Source organism: Oncorhynchus tshawytscha, linkage group LG30 (assembly GCF_018296145.1).
Source record: "Oncorhynchus tshawytscha isolate Ot180627B linkage group LG30, Otsh_v2.0, whole genome shotgun sequence".
Classification (NCBI taxonomy): Eukaryota; Metazoa; Chordata; class Actinopteri; order Salmoniformes; family Salmonidae; genus Oncorhynchus; species Oncorhynchus tshawytscha.
This window is the reverse complement of record NC_056458.1, coordinates 32,073,848-32,091,693: the sequence shown is the minus strand read 5'-3', so window position 1 is coordinate 32,091,693 and position 17,846 is coordinate 32,073,848. Positions and strand designations below refer to the sequence as shown.

Genomic DNA, 17,846 nt, shown 5'->3' with positions numbered 1-17,846 from the left:
TGTTTGACAGTGGGGATGGTGTGTTCAGGGTGATGAGCTGTGTTGCTTTTACGCCAAACATAACGTTTTGCATTGTTGCCAAAAAGTTCAATTTTGGTTTCATCTGACCAGAGCACCTTCCACATGTTTGGTGTGTCTCCCAGGTGGCTTGTGGCAAACTTTAAACACTTTTTATGGATATCTTTAAGAAATGGCTTTCTTCTTGCCACTCTTCCATAAAGGCCAGATTTGTGCAATATACGACTGATTGTTGTCCTATGGACAGAGTCTCCCACCTCAGCTGTAGATCTCTGCAGTTCATCCAGAGTGATCATGGGCCTCTTGGCTGCATCTCTGATCAGTCTTCTCCTTGTATGAGCTGAAAGTTTAGAGGGACGGCCAGGTCTTGGTAGATTTGCAGTGGTCTGATACTCCTTCCATTTCAATATTATCGCTTGCACAGTGCTCCTTGGGATGTTTAAAGCTTGGGAAATCTTTTTGTATCCAAATCCGGCTTTAAACCTCTTCACAACAGTATCTCGGACCTGCCTGGTGTGTTCCTTGTTCTTCATGATGCTCTCTGCGCTTTTGACGGACCTCTGAGACTATCACAGTGCAGGTGCATTTATACGGACACTTGATTACACACAGGTGGATTGTATTTATCATCATTAGTCATTTAGGTCAACATTGGATCATTCAGAGATCCTCACTGAACTTCTGGAGAGAGTTTGCTGCACTGAAAGTAAAGGGGCTGAATAATTTTACACGCCCAATTTTTCAGTTTTTGATTTGTTAAAAAAGTTTGAAATATCCAATAAATGTCGTTCCACTTCATGATTGTGTCCCACTTGTTGTTGATTCTTCACAAAAAAATACAGTTTTATATCTTTATGTTTGAAGCCTGAAATGTGGCAAAAGGTCGCAAAGTTCAAGGGGGCCGAATACTTTCGCAAGGCACTGTAGCTGAAGTCTCTTTTGAGGACCTAGTCAGAGTACACTTAGCTGAAGTCTCTTATGAGGACCTAGTCGGGGTACACTTAGCTGAAGTCTCTTTTGAGGACCTAGTCAGAGTACACTTAGCTGAAGTCTCTTATGAAGACCTAGTCAGAGTACACTTAGCTGAAGTCTCTTTTGAGGACCTAGTCGGGGTACACTTAGCTGAAGTCTTTTATGAGGACCTAGTCGGGGTACACTTAGCTGAAGTCTTTTATGAGGACCTAGTCGGGGTACACTTAGCTGAAGTCTCTTTTGAGGACCTAGTCAGAGTACACTTAGCTGAAGTCTCTTATGAAGACCTAGTCAGAGTACACTTAGCTGAAGTCTCTTTTGAGGACCTAGTCGGGGTACACTTAGCTGAAGTCTTTTATGAGGACCTAGTCGGGGTCACTTAGCTGAAGTCTTTTATGAGGACCTAGTCGGGGTACACTTAGCTGAAGACTCTTTTGAGGACCTAGTCGGGGTACACTTAGCTGAAGTCTCTTTTGAGGACCTAGTCGGGTACACTTAGCTGAAGTCTCTTTTGAGAACCTAGTCGGGTACACTTAGCTGAAGTCTTTTATGAGGACCTCGCGTCTTTTGTGTGACTAAAAATACCCTACACTAATTTCCAAGCAGCTTAATGGTTTTATATATGAAGTATATTTGCCTTTGAAATTGGAGCACACATCAACTGGTATTCCCTTCAATTAATAAAATGCATAATTTTGCAATGGATTTTTCTTTCCTGGACAATTTGGTCGGCAACAATTTTATTTATCAGCGTGGCATTTTCTTTTGGGGGGGGCAGCATTTACCGGCTAACAGAAACCCTGCTGCGTGCATACTGTGTATGTATGTGTGAGAGTGCATGAGTGCAAACGTGTGTGTGAGTATGTCTGTGTAAATACATATCTGTGTGTGTAGAGTACATAGGGTCATATTTACTGAAAGCTGCGGCTGAGGCCTGGTACTGGCGGCCCTCTGAGCCTGCGTCCATGGCCAGGTCATAGGAGCCCTCTGGGCCCACTCCAGCACTGGAGGCCTGGGGCCAGCCCTGCTTCACCAGCAGCACTGTCCCAGACACAAACACAGAGAGATTACACACACACACCCTCACACACATAGAACACAGACACAGATATAGAAGATAGACATGGATAGATAGTAATAAAACACACACAGCATGCAAATGCACTCACGCAAGCACGCACATAGAGAATACACACAGAGTAGACACAGAGTATACAGTACACACCTGGTTGCTAGTGAAAGTCTACACACCTCTTGCACAGTCTTTATATTTTGTTGCCTTAAAATTAAATCTAAAAAGGGAATAACTTAAGAGTTTTCTACATAACCTCCTCCACATGTTCAATGTGAAAGAAAACTATATAAAATGTTCTCTTATTGTTGTGGCAGCATCATGTTATGGGTATACTTATCACCGGCAGAGACTGGGGAGTTGGTCACGATCAAAAGAAATATGAAGGGAGCAAAGACCAGATTTAAATGGGAGGAAACCCTGCCTCATTCTTCTGAAAACCTTATATTTTTCAGCAGGACAATTAAAAATGTTAATGCCAAAGACACACCAGAATGTCTTTCCAATTGGTGTTCCTAAGTGGTCAATTCTAAGTCCTGTCTTAAATGTGCTTGAAAATCAGAGACAAGGTATGAATATTGCTGTCCATCAATGACTCCCAACCAAATGTACTTAACTTGAGCAATTTTGACAAAGACAATGGATATATGTTGCACTAAGAGTTGTACAACGTTGGTAGAATCTTATTCCAAATGATTCACATCTGTAATGGCTGCCAAAAGGTCCACCAAGTATTAACTCTGGGGGGTGAAGACATACGCAATCAAGACATTTAAATTTTTGTTATTAATTTGGAAAATGTTACTTTTACTTTGAAAATGGTGTAGGTGGTGTACATAAAATGTTACACATTTTTTGTATTTAATTTAAAGGCAGCAAAATGTGAATGCTGGGCAAGGGGTTTGTAGACTTTCACCAGACACTGTATACATACACACAAACAGAGTACACACACACACATAGAGAACAGAAATAGAGTACATACAGTATCAGTAAAAAGTTTGGACACACCTACTCATTCAAGTTTTTGTTTTGTTTTGTTTTTTTAAACTATTTTCTGCATTGTAGAAAAATAGTTTAGATATCTGAACTATGAAATAACACATACGAAATCATGTATTAACCCAAAAAGTGTTAAACAAAAAAAAAATATTTGAGATTTTTGATTCTTCAAAGTATCCACCCTTTGCCTTGATGACATTCTCTCAACCAGCTTCATGAGATAGTCACCTGGAATGCTTTTCCAACAGTCTTGAAGGAGTTTCCACACATGCTGAGCACTCGATGGCTGCTTTTCCTTCACTCTGCGGTCCAACTCATTCCAAACAATCTTAATTGGGTCGAGGTCGGGTGATTGTGGAGGCCAGGTCATCTGATGCAATACTACATCACTCTCCTTCTTGTTCAAATAGCCCTTACACAGCCCGGAGCTTTGTTTTGGGTCATTGTCCTGTTGAAAAACAAATGATAGTCCCACTAAGCACAAACCAGATGGGATGGCGTATCGCTGCAGAATGCTGTGGTAGCCATGCTGGTTAAGTGTGCCTTGAATTCTAAATAAATCACAGACATTGTCACCAGCAAAGGACCCCCACACCATCCCACTTCCTCTTCCATGCTTCATGGTGGGAACCACACATGCAGAGATCATCCGTTCACCTACTCTGTGTCTCACAAAGACACAGCGGTTGGAACCAAAAATCTCAAATTTGGACTCAGATTTCCACCCGTCTAATGTCCATTGCTGGTTGATGTGTGCTTGATGGTTTTTGCAACTACACTCAAAGAAACTTTCAAAGTTCTTGAAATGTTTCGGATTGACTGACCTTCATGTCTTAAAGTAATGATGGACAGTCATTTGTATTTGCTTATTGGAGCTGTTCTTGCCATAATATGGACTTGGTCTTTTACCAAATAGGGCTATCTTCTGTATACCACCATTACCTTGTCACAACACAACTGATGGGCTCAAACACATTAAGGAAAGAAATTCCACAAATTAACTTTTAACAAGGCACACCTGTTAATTGAACTGCATTCCAGGTGACTACCTCATGAAGCTGGTTGAGAGAATGCCAAGAGTGTACAAAGCTGTCATCAAGAGAAAGGGTTGCTACTCTGAAGAATCTCAAATATATTGTGATTTGTTTAACACCTTTTTGGTTACTACATGATTCCATGTGTGTTATTTCATAGTTTTGATGTCTTCACTATTATTCTACAATATAGAAAATAGTCCAAATAAAGAAAAACCCTGGAATGAGTAGGTGTGTCCAAACTTTTGACTGGTACTGTACACACAAACAGAGTGCACACACATACACACACACACACACACACACACACACACACACACACACACACACACACACACACACACACATACATAACATTTCACACATTCAACACACTGACATACAAGCATAAACACACACACACCTTCCATCCATTCCATTGTCGAACTTGGGCTTAATTTCGGACGCATTATCTTATGTTTTATGCCTAGTGAACATGACCCAGCCCAGTATCGGCAGTGCTGCAGGGCACTGTAGAGCGACAACATGACCCAGCACAGTAACGGCAGGGCTGCAGGGCACTGTAGAGCGACACATGATCCAGCCCAGTAACAGCAGTGCTGCAGCACACTGTAGAGCGACAACATGACCCAGCCCAGTAACGTCAGTGCTGCAGGGCACTGTAGAGCGACACATGACCCAGCCCAGTAACGGCAGTGCTGCAGGGCACTGTAGAGCGACACATGACCCAGCACAGTAACGGCAGTGCTGCAGGGCACTGTAGAGCGACATGACCCAGCCCAGTAACGGCAGTGCTGCAGGGCACTGTAGAGCGACAACATGACCCAGCCCAGTAACGGCAGTGCTGCAGGGCACTGTAGAGCGACACATGACCCAGCACAGTAACGGCAGTGCTGCAGGGCACTGTAGAGCGACAACATGACCAGCCCAGTAACGGTAGTGCTGCAGGGCACTGTAGAGCGACATGACCCAGCCCAGTAACGGCTGTGCTGCAGGGCACTGTAGAGCGACAACATGACCCAGCCCAGTAACGGCAGTGCTGCAGGGCACTGTAGAGCGAGACATGACCCAGCACAGTAACGGCAGTGCTGCAGGGCACTGTAGAGCGACAACATGACCCAGCCCAGTAACGGTAGTGCTGCAGGGCACTGTAGAGCGACAACATGACCCAGCCAGTAACGGCAGTGCTGCAGGGCACTGTAGAGCGACAACATGACCAGCCCAGTAACGGTAGTGCTGCAGGGCACTGTAGAGCGACATGACCCAGCCCAGTAACGGCTGTGCTGCAGGGCACTGTAGAGCGACAACATGACCCAGCCCAGTAACGGCAGTGCTGCAGGGCACTGTAGAGCGACATGACCCAGCCCAGTAACGGCAGTGCTGCAGGGCACTGTAGAGTGACATGACCCAGCCCAGTAACGGCAGTGCTGCAGGGCACTGTAGAGCGACAACATGACCCAGCCCAGTAACGGCAGTGCTGCAGGGCACTGTAGAGCGACAACATGGCACAGCTCTTACTGACCTACTTCACTCCACTCTCTAATGATCAAACCCTCTGGAGCTCCAGGAGAAATGCAGTAAAACCAGACTGCACATAAGAAATATGGATCACCACAAACCACAACACAAACTACTAGCTACCAGAGCTAGGGTCAATTCCATTTCAGCTCAGTCAATTCAGGAAGTAAACTGTAATTCCAGCTCCATTTTTTCTCACAGAGAAGCATTGAGGAAAATTTGAATTGAATACTTACTGAATTGAAAAGGAATTGACCCCAACCCTAGTACCTACCCAACCTTTGCCTCTCCGTGCACAGAGGTGGAGAGATGCATTCTATTGAAACTACATTATTTAATTCTAGCTAGCACAAGGAGATGCTAGAGAGACCAACACTGCTTCTAGGCCATCTCAATGACAAACAGTATTACCGTATTTACGGTAATAAAATGCCAAACAACCCCAGGTTATATCACTTTCACTAACTGACAGACATCTCAAGCCATCCTCTAACAACAAAGGGCAATGTAACCACAGCCATATGAAGAATTGTTTATCACAATAAATCAGAAAATAAATTAGGAATCATCTTATTAACAGTAATTCCAAAGTCATTCTCAAGTTCACACCAAAACACAACATTACACACAGACACACACACATTTCTGTACAGAACGTTCTAGAGCACTGTGTGGATACAATATGAACAAAGTCTCTCTAGCAGCTCTACATAAGAGTTCTCAAGGCACTGTGAAGGCTCTGGGGTGAAGTTTCCTATAGGTACAGATCTAGGATCAGCTTTCCCTCCCCCAATCTTAACCTTGACTGGTGAAAATGTTAAACTGACCCAAAGTCTAGGGGAAACTTCTCATGACATCCATGTGGATAAGACACAGAGAGAGAGAATATGTTTTAGTGTGTGTGTGTGTGTGTGTGCGCGCATGTGGGTATTTTTTACCTTTGAGTAGATTGCACCGCCAATCTGATTCATATAGTGTGTTTTATATCACGTGTATATATTCTTACCTTGGGGGATAGAGTGGACTGCTGGTTTGATCAAAATGCATGTGCGCTTGTGTGCATGTCTGTGTGATTGCGTGGCATATTTGTGTGTGCATGCGTGCAAGTTTGTGTGTGCTTGTTTGTGCGTGCATGCATTTTTGCTTGTGTGTGTTCTTACCTGGGGGATAGCCTGGACTGCCAGTCTGGTAGAGGTTGGGTGTATAGGTAGGAGTCTGAGCATAACCTGCAGGATAGCCTGAGGACAGAGAACAGAGGCCTTTCAGAACATCATTGCCTGGGGGTGTGTGTGTGTGTGTGTGTGTGTGTGTGTGTGTGTGTGTGTGTGTGTGTGTGTGTGTGTGGCTGTGTGTGTGTGTGTGTGTGTGTGTGCAGTGGCTGTGTGTGTGTGTGTGTGTGTGTGTGTGTGTGTGTGTGTGTGTATGTAAGTACATGCAAGTTAACATATGAGTGGATGTGTATGTGTTGTAAGATGAAAGGTCAAAGGTAGGACAGCACAGAGACAGTGTTGGTCCAGAGTGCCTGTGTGGATGGGATAATCACATGTTATTACTCTATGGAGCCTCCATCTCCCCACATCCCCGTCACAGTGATTTACAGCGCAGCCCCACCCTCCTGCACCTGATTCATTAAACAATTGGCCAGGACACTGCAGTGGATGCAGCCCATCCATATAGATTGGATGTCAGTGATTGCGTGGAGTTGCTGACAGTTCAGATAAGATAAGGTTGAAGTCTCCTGGGTTGTATTCATTAGGGTACCGACTGAAAGAAAACAGACTGAAACAGGGAGCGACTACCTGAACTTGTTCAATATAAGAAATGCTTGCTTTCGTTTTATGTTGCAAAACATTTAGTTTTGTCTTAATTAATGAATATGACACTGGTTCAGTTTCAATGGGACGTATTGAGGTACTTGGTGACTCATAGGTGATCTTATATCAAAGGAAATAGGAAGGAAGTGCTTTAGAAGAGGAAACATGCCATCCAGGAATGGTAACTATAATCTTTTAAGCTATTATCTCTGAATAATACAGGTGCTATGAAGAGATTGAGATAAAACTGTCCACTTTGAGTGTTTGCTGCAGCTCGTTCCAGTCGCTAGCTGCAGCGAACTGAAAAGACGAGCGACCCAGTGATGTGTGCGCTTTGGAACCTTTAACAGAATGTGACTGGCAGAACGGGTGTTGTATGTGGAGGATGAGGGCTGCAGTAGATATCTCAGATAGGGGGAGTGAGGCCTAAGAGGGTTTTATAAATAAGCATCAACCAGTGGGTCTTGCGACGGGTATACAGAGATGACCAGTTTACAGAGGAGTATAGAGCGCAGTGATGTGTCCTATAAGGAGCATTGGTGGCAAATCTGATGGCCGAATGGTAAATAACATCTAGCCGCTCGAGAGCACCCTTACCTGCCGATCTATAAATTACATCTCCGTAATCTAGCATGGGTAAAATGGTCATCTGAATCAGGGTTAGTTTGGCAGCTGGGGTAAAAGAGGAGTGATTACAATAGAGGAAACCAAGTCTAGATTTAACTTTAGCCTGCAGTTTTGATATGGGCTGAGAAGGACAGTGTACCGTCTAACCATACTCCCAAATACTTGCATGAGGTGACTACCTCAAACTCTAAACCCTCAGAGGTAGTAATCACACCTGCGGGGAGAGGGGCATTATTCTTACCAAACCACATGACCTTTGTTTTGGAGGTTCAGCACAAGGTTAAGGGTAGAGAAATTTTGTTGGACACTAAGAAAGCTTTGTTGTAGAGTGTTTAACACAAAATCCGAGGGGCCAGCTGAGTATAAGGCTATCATCTGCATATAAATGGATGAGAGAACTTCCTACTGCCTGAGCTATGTTCTTGATATAAATTGAAAAGAGCATGGGGCCTAGGATCAAGCCTTGGGGTACTCCCTTGGTGACAGGCAGTGGCTGAGACAGCAGATGTTCTGACTTTAAACACTGCACTCTTTGAGAGTGGTAGTTAGCAAACCAGGCCAAAGACCCCTTAGAGACACCAATACTCCTTAGCCGGCCCACAAGAATGGAATGGTCTACCATATCAAAAGCTTTGGCCAAGTCAATAAAAATAGATGCACAACATTGCTTAGAATCAAGGGCAATGGGGACATCATTGAGGACCTTTAAGGTCGCAGTGACACATCCATAACCTGAGCGGAAACCAGATTCCATACCAGAGAGAATACTGTAGACATCAAGAAAGCCAGTCAGTTGATTATTTACATAATTTTCCAACACTTTTGATAAACAGGGCAAAATAGAAGTAGGCCTATAACGGGATCAGCTTGATCTCCCCTTTAATTAAAGGATGAACCGTGGCTGCCTTCCAAGCAATGGGAACCTCCCCAGAAAGGAGAGACTGAGCTTTTTTAACCTGAGATAGGCTTGGCGACGATAGGGGAAACAACCTTGAAGAAGAAAGGGTCTAAACCATATGACCCAGATGTTTTTTTGGGGTCAAGTTTCAGGAGCTCCTTTAGCACCTCGGATTCAGTGACCACCTGCAGGGAGAAACTTTGTAGCGTGGCAGAGGAAAAAGAGGGAGGAGCATCAGGGATAGTCGCATTAGAAGCGGTAGGAGATTAGGAAATATTGGACAGGCAAGGAGGCATGGCTGAGTCAAATAGGAATCCTGACTTCATGAAGTGGTGACTAAAGAGCTTAGCCATGTGCTTCTTGTCAGTAACAACCACATCATCAACATTAAGGGACATAGGCAGCTGTGAGGAGGAGGGTTTATTCTCCAGATCTTTAACCGTTTTCCAGAACTTCTTGGGGTTAGACCCACAGAGAGAGAACTGCTCCTTAAAGTAACTAACTTTGGCCTTCCGGATAGCCTTAGCACACTTATTTCTCATTTGCCTGAACGAGACCCAGTCAGCCTGAGTATGAGTGTGCTGAGCCTTTCGCCAAATGAAATTCTTGAGGTGGAGTAACTCTGCATGATCACGGTCAAACCAGGGGCTGAACCTGTTTTTAATTCAAAATTTCTTTATGGGGGCGTGTTTGTTAACAATACCATTGAAAATATAAAAATAAAGGTCCAAGCTTCTTCAACAGAGGGGCTCAAGCTGATTATATACCATTTTACAGAGGCCAGTTCATGAAGGAAGTCTTGATCATTGAAGTTTTTTTGTAAGCGTCTATGACAAATCAGGACAGGTCGTTTCACTGAGCCATTACGAACACAGGCTGTGAAACAGTGATCACCAAGGTCATTACAGAAAACACCAGACTGATACCTATCAGGATTATTTGTGAGGATAACAGAGGAGAGTAGCCTTTTCTGGATGTTTGGAGTCATACCTTGTGGGATTGGTAATAATCTGAGAAAGATGTAGGGAGTCCCATTGCTTTTGGACTTGGTCAGGTGGTTTAAGTACGTCCCCGTTTAGGCCAACTAGCAGGACAAATTCAGACTTAGTGTAAGGGGCCAGGAGAAAGCTTAGGGCAGTTAGGGTACAGGCCGTTGCTGATGGAGGACGATAGCACACAGCAACAGTCAACAAAGAGCTATTTGAAAGTTTAGTGCATAAAACCAGCAAATCAAATTGTTTCGGGACAGACTTGCTGGAGACAACTACGCACTGAAGGTGATCCTTGGTAAAGATTGCCACTCCCGCACCTTTGAAAGACCTGTCTTGCCGAAAAAACACTCTTCCTTAACCACGTCTCAGTAATGACCAACACATCTGGATTGGAGCTGTGAATCTACACTTTCAATTTATCCATTTTAGGTAATAAACTTCTAGATATTAACGTGCAGAAAACCCAGGCTTTTACGAGAGCAGAAATCAGTGAAGCACATATCAGAGCACAAGTCAGAATTGGGGCTAGCAACAGTAGCCATCAGGGTGTACATGCACATTTCCAGATATCATCAGCAGTAATACAATCAGGGCATGGCAAAGGACAGGGAGAGCTCTGCAGTGCTGATTTATGATATTTGAATGTGCATTAGATGGAAACAAGATCCTACTGTAGAGCAATTTCATCAGGTAACATGAATACAAAGCCGGTGAGAGGTGGTTAGAATAGGATGGGAGGCCAGCAGTCTGTGTAACCAATAGAGAGTCACTTTCTGAAGGCACTGTATGTCTCAGTTAGGTCACACAGAGTGATCAGATCCACCTAAAGGGAATGTTCTCAATAATACTTCATGGGCATAGAACAAGGCCCTGTCCTCGTAAGTATTCATGACCATTTGTCACCCTAGAGAAAGACTGAGTCTCAAATGGTACCCTATCCCTATAAACAGTAGTGAACTTATATTGACCAGGGCCCATAGGTTGGAAATCAGATGGAAACTTAAAGGCACACAGCATTTTCCTGGAAATTGAAAATAAGTGGTTGGTAGGTCTGTGAGAGCCAGAAATCATGCTTGTTTGTAGGTGACAAAAAAACTTATTTTCCACCATAATTTGCAAATAAATTCATTATAAATCCTACAATGTGATTTTCTGGATTTTTTTTCTCATTTTATCTGTCATAGTTGAAGTGTACCTATGATGAAAATTACAGGCCTCTCTCATCTTTTTAAGTGGGAGAACTTGCACAATTGGTGGCTGACTAAATACTTTTTTGCCTCACTGTAAAAGCAGTTGACATCGAGAGGATTTTTTTTTTTTTGCACCCAGGAAATGGCTAAGCGATTTCTTTATATTGCACCTTAAAATAATATAGAAGAGAAACATTTACTTTATGTTAGGCAGCCTAAATGGAAAATAAGGGGTTGGGAAGATGTAGCGAATGAGAAAATATTTACTGAATGTTAGTGTAACGGGTTTCGTAGGTGGAAGGAGAGGAGGACCAAAGTGCAGTGTCGTATGTGTTCATGATATATTTTAATGAAATATCACTGGACACAGAAAACAAAAGGAACAAGAGAAATAAATGAAAACCGACACAGTCCCGTGTGGAACAAACACTGACGCGGAAAAATAATCACACACAAAACACAGGTGGGAAAAGGCTACCTAAGTATGATTCTCAATCAGAGACAACGAACAACACCTACCTCTGATTGAGAACCATACCAGGCCAAACACATAAACACAACATAGACTACCCACCCCAACTCACGCCCTGACCAAACTAAAACAAAGACATAACAAAGGAACTAAGGTCAGAACGTGACAGTTAGGATAGGCCTACTGTATATATTATAAATGTATGCGTTATCTATGCTCTAATGTCAGGTGGTATTGGTATTCCATTTAAAGGAGCAAAAAAAGATTAATTACATAATTGGTATGACTATGAATTGTACTGATCACATAGCAATCACACTAAAACAAAGTAGCCTATTATTGGAAATAACAAAGCACGCAGGAGCAGCCATTGTGTGTGTGTGTGTGTGTCCTTCCTGAGGCTACACACCACCCACACAGCCAGATCTGGCCGACCGACCGCACACACTCACCGATCGACCGACCGACCGACCACACACACACAGACAGACACACACACAGTCAGAGCCAGACCCCACACCTTACTAATTAGCCTCTGTATTTATGGAACAGTGTGACTGTGGACTAAATGTTAGCAAAAGAGAAGCAGCCTGAGACAATTAGGGAGAGAGAAGAGGGAGGGAAAAACAGAGGAACAGAGGGAAGGAAGAATGTAGGGAGGGAGGGATGGAGGGAGGAACAGAGGAAGGGAGAAATGGAGGGAGGGACGAAGGGAGGGTGGAATAGAGGGAAAGAGGAGTGGAGGGAAGGAGGAACGGAGGGAGGAATGGAGGGATGGAGGAAAGGAGGGTATAACAGAGGGAAGAACAGAGGGAGGGGAGGAACAGAGTGGACGGAGGATGGAGAGAGGGACAGAGGAATGGAGGGAGAGACGGAGGGAGGAACAGACGGAGGGAGGAACAGACGGAGGGAGGAACAGACGGAGGGAGGAACAGACGGAGGGAGGACAGGAGGGAAGGAGGAACAGAGAGAGGGAGTGGAGGGATTCCTACTGTCAGCAGTATCTGAGATGCACCTGCTGCTCACCGGTAGCTCACCTGTGTTCCCTAGAAATGCTGTTTAGAATTAAAAATATTTGTACCAACACACTGAAGAAAGCTGCAAAGCCGAAACATCTGTGTAAGCCATCCCTGATGCAGAGAATTTTTTTTTAAATTAAGTAAAGCTTTATGCAACATCTTTTGGAGTGCGGACCCATCCCACTTTTTTGCTTATTTGAATTTATAGGTTTTACGCCACAAACAACATTTTGGGAGAGCGCGATAGTCCTCTTTTAATTATCAGTATCTGAGATGACATGGAGGGGGCCCCAACCACACTCCCTTGGTCAGCTGTCCCCAGGATGTGTGTGTGTTTGTGTGTGTATGCTCCTGCGTGTGTATCCCCCGGCCTCCCGCCACACAGACTCCATCACAAAAGGCTACTGCAACCACTGCAGGTGTCTGTCCTTTCTCTTAACTCGCTGATCAGCTGCAGCCTAAGGTTGAACAGCAATGCATTATGGGTACAAAGAAGCGACAAGAGAGAAAGAGAGAGACCATTGAGAGCTGAGAGCACCTTTAAAATAAACTCCCTGTTATCAAAGCTGGCGCTGTTGTAACAGCTTGGCCAATGAATCACTAGCCGAGTGGCAGTAACGGGCCCTGCCCCCTCGAGCCAGTGGAGGAAAGCACCACCAGTCTAATCACATTTCTATTCCCACACTCTCTTCCCTTTTCTTGTCTTCCTGCATTTCTTTTATTTCCGCCTGTCTTTGTACACGCCATGTGAATACTCCATTTTCACACAGACAGATCATTCAATGCATAGACTCATCCAGTGATGACTGCACTCATAGCCGCAGGAACTAGGTTGGGGGTGGGGGTGTATCATCTATATTGGTCCCCTAATACAGGACTAGTAAAGGCCCAGTGCACTACTTTTGGGAAAAAATTTTAAACAAAATGTATTTGAGTGTTTACCAGCATTTGAGTCTGATAATTATCTGTACAACAGTTAATCTGATAATACTTGTGGAATATAAAAATACTTGCTTGGTATACAATATGTTTTCCAGTTTCTTGAAATACTTGGCAAATGCAACTTATTTCTATGTGAAAGCTGAAATCATCTATTCATTACTTTTCCATTTTATACAGAGCATCTTACCGTAGTGAGTGTATACATTTTCATACTTGTCCCCTGTGGGAATCAAACCCACAACCCTAGCATTACAAGTGCCATGCTCCACCAACTGAACCACATCATCACACCACATCAGCACAAACCACTCGACATCTCAATTAGAGGTCGACCGATTATGATTTTTCAACGCCGATACCGATTATTGGGCAGCCAAAAAAGCAGATACCGATTAAATCGGACAATATATATATATTTTTGTAATAATGACAATTACAACAATACTGAATGAACACTTATTTTAACTTAATATAATACATCGATAAAAATCTATTCAGCCTCAAAAAATTATGAAACATGTTCAATTTGGTTTAAATAATGCAAAAACAAAGTGTTGGAGAAGAAAGTAAAAGTGCAATATGTGCCATGTAAAAAAGCTAACATTTAAGTTCCTTGCTCAGAACATGAGAACATATCCTTTTAACATGAGACTTCAATATTCCAAGGTAAGAGGTTTTAGGTTGTAGTATTTGTAGGACTATTTCTCTCTATACCATTTGTATTTCATATACCTTTGACAATTGGATGTCCTTATAGGCACTTTAGTATTGCCAGTGTAACAGTATAGCTTCTGTCCCTCTCCTCGCCCCTATCTGGGCTCGAACCAGGAACACATCGACAACAGCCACCCTCGAAGCATCGTTACCCATCGCTCCACAAAATCCGCAGCCCTTGCAGAGTAAGGGGAACAACTACTCCATGTCTCAGAGCGAGTGACGTTTGAAACGCTATTAGCACGCACCCCGCTTACTAGCTAGCCATTTCACATCGGTTACACCAGCCTAATCTCGGGACTTGATAAGTCATAAACAGCTCAATGCTTGAAGCACAGCGAAGAGCTGCTGGCAAAAAGCATGAAAGTGCTGTTTGTATGAATGCTTACGAGCCTGCTGGTGCCTACCACCGCTCATTCAGACTGCTCTATCAAATATCAAATCATAGACTTCATTATAACATAATAACATACAGAAATACGAGGCTTTGGTCATTAATATGGTAGAATCCGGAAACTATAATTTCGAAAACAAAACGTTTATTATTTCAGTGAAATACGGAACCGTTACGTATTTTATCTAACGGGTGGCATCCCTAAGTCTAAATATTGCTGTTACATTGTACAACCTTCAATGTTATGTCATAATTACGTACAATTCTGGCAAATTAGTTCGCAACGAGCCAGGTGGCCCAAACTGTTGCATATACCCTGACTCTGCATGCATGCAATGAACGCAAGAGAAGTGACACAATTTCACCTGGTTAATATTGCCTGCTAACCTGGATTTCTTTTAGCTAAATATGCAGGTTTAAAAATATATACTTCAGTGTATTGATTTTAAGAAAGGCATTGGTGTTTATGGTTAGGTAGTCATGCAACAATTGTGCTTTTTTTCGCTAATGCGCTTTTGTTAAATCATCCCCCGTTTGGCGAAGTTGGCTGTCTTCGTTAGGAAGAAAGAGTCTACACACAGTTCACAACGAGCCAGGCGGCCCAAACTGCTGCATATACCCTGACTCTATTGCAAGAGAAGTGACATAACTTACCTAGTTAAAATAAATTAATGTTAGCAGGCAATATTAACTAAATATGCAGGTTTAAAAATATATACTTGTGTATTGATTTTAAGAAAGGCATTGATGTTTACGTTTAGGTACACGTTGGAGCAACGACAGTCCTTTTTTGCAAATGCGCACCACATCGATTATGCAACGCAGGACACGCTAGATAACTTCTTATGGCTGGGGGGCAGTATTGAGTAGCTTGTATGAATAAGTTGCCCAAAGTATACGGCCTGCTCCTCCATCTCAGTTACTAATATATGCATATTATTATTAGTATTGGATAGAAAACACTCTAACGTTTCTAAAACTGTTTGAATGATGTCTGTGTATAACATAACTCATATGGCAGGCAAAATCCTGAGTTGAAATCAAAACAGGAAGTGAGAAATCTGAGCTTTGTATGTATTCACCAGAGTCCCCAATGAAATCCCCTTGAGATATTAATGATGTTGCACTGCCTAGGGGTTCTACTAGATGTCAACCAATAATAATGAGACTTCTATGGTGCTGTGGGAGTGAATGAGAGCAGAATGTATCAGGTGTCCATCAAGCAGCCAATTTCTGATCACGCTTATTCCTCATGGTACCCACTTGCATTCCATTGCTCATGAAGACAAGGATTACTCCGGTTGGAACTTTATTGAAGCTATATGTTAAAAACATCCTAATGATTGATTCTGTACTTAGTTTGAAATGTTTCTTCGACCTGTAATATAACTTTTTGAAGTTTTTGTCCGATGTAACGCTGACCAGAATGAGCGTTTGGATATGTGTACCAAACACGCTAACAAAAGAAGGTATTTGGACATAAATAACGGATATTATCGAACAAAACAAACATTTATTGTGGACCTGGGATTCCTGGAGTGCTTTCTGATGTAGATCAAAGGTAAGGGAATATTTATCATGTAATTTCTTGTTTATGTTGACGCCATGGTTGCAGCTATTGTGATTTTTTACTTCTGAGCGCCGTCTCAGATTATTGCATGGGTTTCTTTTTCCGTAAAGTTTTTTTGAAATCAGACACAGCGGTTGCATTAAGGAGAGGCATATCTATAATTCCATGTGTATAACTTGTATTATGATCTACATTTATGATGAGTATTTATGTTGAATGATGTGGCTATGCAAAATCACTGGATGTTTTTGGAACTAGTGAATGTCAACTCATATTTTGATAAATATGAACTTTATCAAACAAAACATACATATATTGTGTAACATGAAGTCCTATTAGTGTCATCTGATGAAGATCAAAGGTTAGTGATTAATTGTATCTCTATTTGTGCTTTGTGCTTTTTGAAACTCCTCTCTTTGGCTGGAAAAAAATGGCTGTGTTTTTCTGTGGCTATGTGGTGACCTAACATAATCGTTTGTGGTGCTTTTGCTGTGAAGCATATTTGAAATCGGACACTGTGGTGGTATTAACAACGAAAATTGTATGAGACATGTATGTTTGAGGAATTTTAATTATGAGATTTTTGATGTTTTGATATTTTGATATTGGCGCCCTACACTTTGACTGGCTGTTGTCATATCGCTCCCGTTAACGGGATTGCAGCCATAAGAAGATAAACTAATAATATCATCAACCATGTGTAGTTAACTAGTGATTATGATTCATTGATTGATTGTTTTTTATAAGATAAGTTTAAAGCTAGCTAGCAACTTACCGTGGCTTCTTACCACATTCGCGTAACAGGCAGGCTCCTCGTGGAGTGCAATGAAAGGCAGGTGGTTAGAGCGTTGGACTAGTTAACTATAAGGTCGCAAGATTGAATCCCCGAGCTGACAAGGTAAAAATCTGTCATTCTGCCCCTGAACAAGGCAGTTAACCAACTGTTCCTAGGCCGTCATTGAAAATAAGAATGTGTTCTTTAACTGACTTGCCTAGTTAAATAAAGGTATACAAAATAATATATAGATATATATATATATTTTTTTTTTTTAATCGGCCAAATCGGTGTCCAAAAATACATATTTCAGATTCTTATGAAAACTTGAAATCGGCCCTAATTAATCGGCCATTCCGATTAATCGGTCAACCTTTAGTCTCAATGTACTCAATTACTGTATTTTGCATGGTTTTCTTCATGGTGATGGTAAGTCTACAGATACAAACCTAGATGACCAGCTTATATATTCCGCTAATACTAATTAAGGCCCAGTGCACTACTTTTGTGAAAAAAATTGTTTATTTCAGCAGGGACACCTCAAATGCTGCACTGCCCTTGTAAAACAAAAGAAATTATTCATCTCCATCATAAACACAGTCAGAAATGATGACAGAAATGAAACTGCAAAGCAACTGAAATGAACTAAAGCACAAAAGAGAATCAAAGTCATTTTAGTTATTGCCAAGTAATTTCCGTTTATTGCCAAGTCATTTCAGTTTATTGCAGATGTGAGACAAGGAGAGCAGGGAAAGGATGTGGAGGAAATATGTAGGTGATCTAACGCATATAATTAAATAGCGCATCATCCCGTCTAGTAAAT

General features: G+C 42.4%; 1 protein-coding gene across 2 annotated transcripts in view; it reads right to left on the bottom strand.

Moving 5' to 3' along the window:
• Positions 1–17,846, bottom strand: part of LOC112228405 (protein FAM168A) — a 49,147-nt gene that overhangs the window by 11,895 nt on the left and 19,406 nt on the right. Inside the window, exons 3-4 of one of the 2 annotated variants that reach the window (XM_024393702.2) lie at positions 6,777–6,854; positions 1,906–2,031 (exon numbers count right to left, since the gene is read on the bottom strand). In XM_024393702.2, coding sequence (XP_024249470.1) covers positions 1,906–2,031; positions 6,777–6,854 — 204 coding nt within the window. The remainder of the gene's footprint in view (positions 1–1,905; positions 2,032–6,776; positions 6,855–17,846) is intronic. The other variant, XM_024393703.2, reaches the window with a different exon arrangement.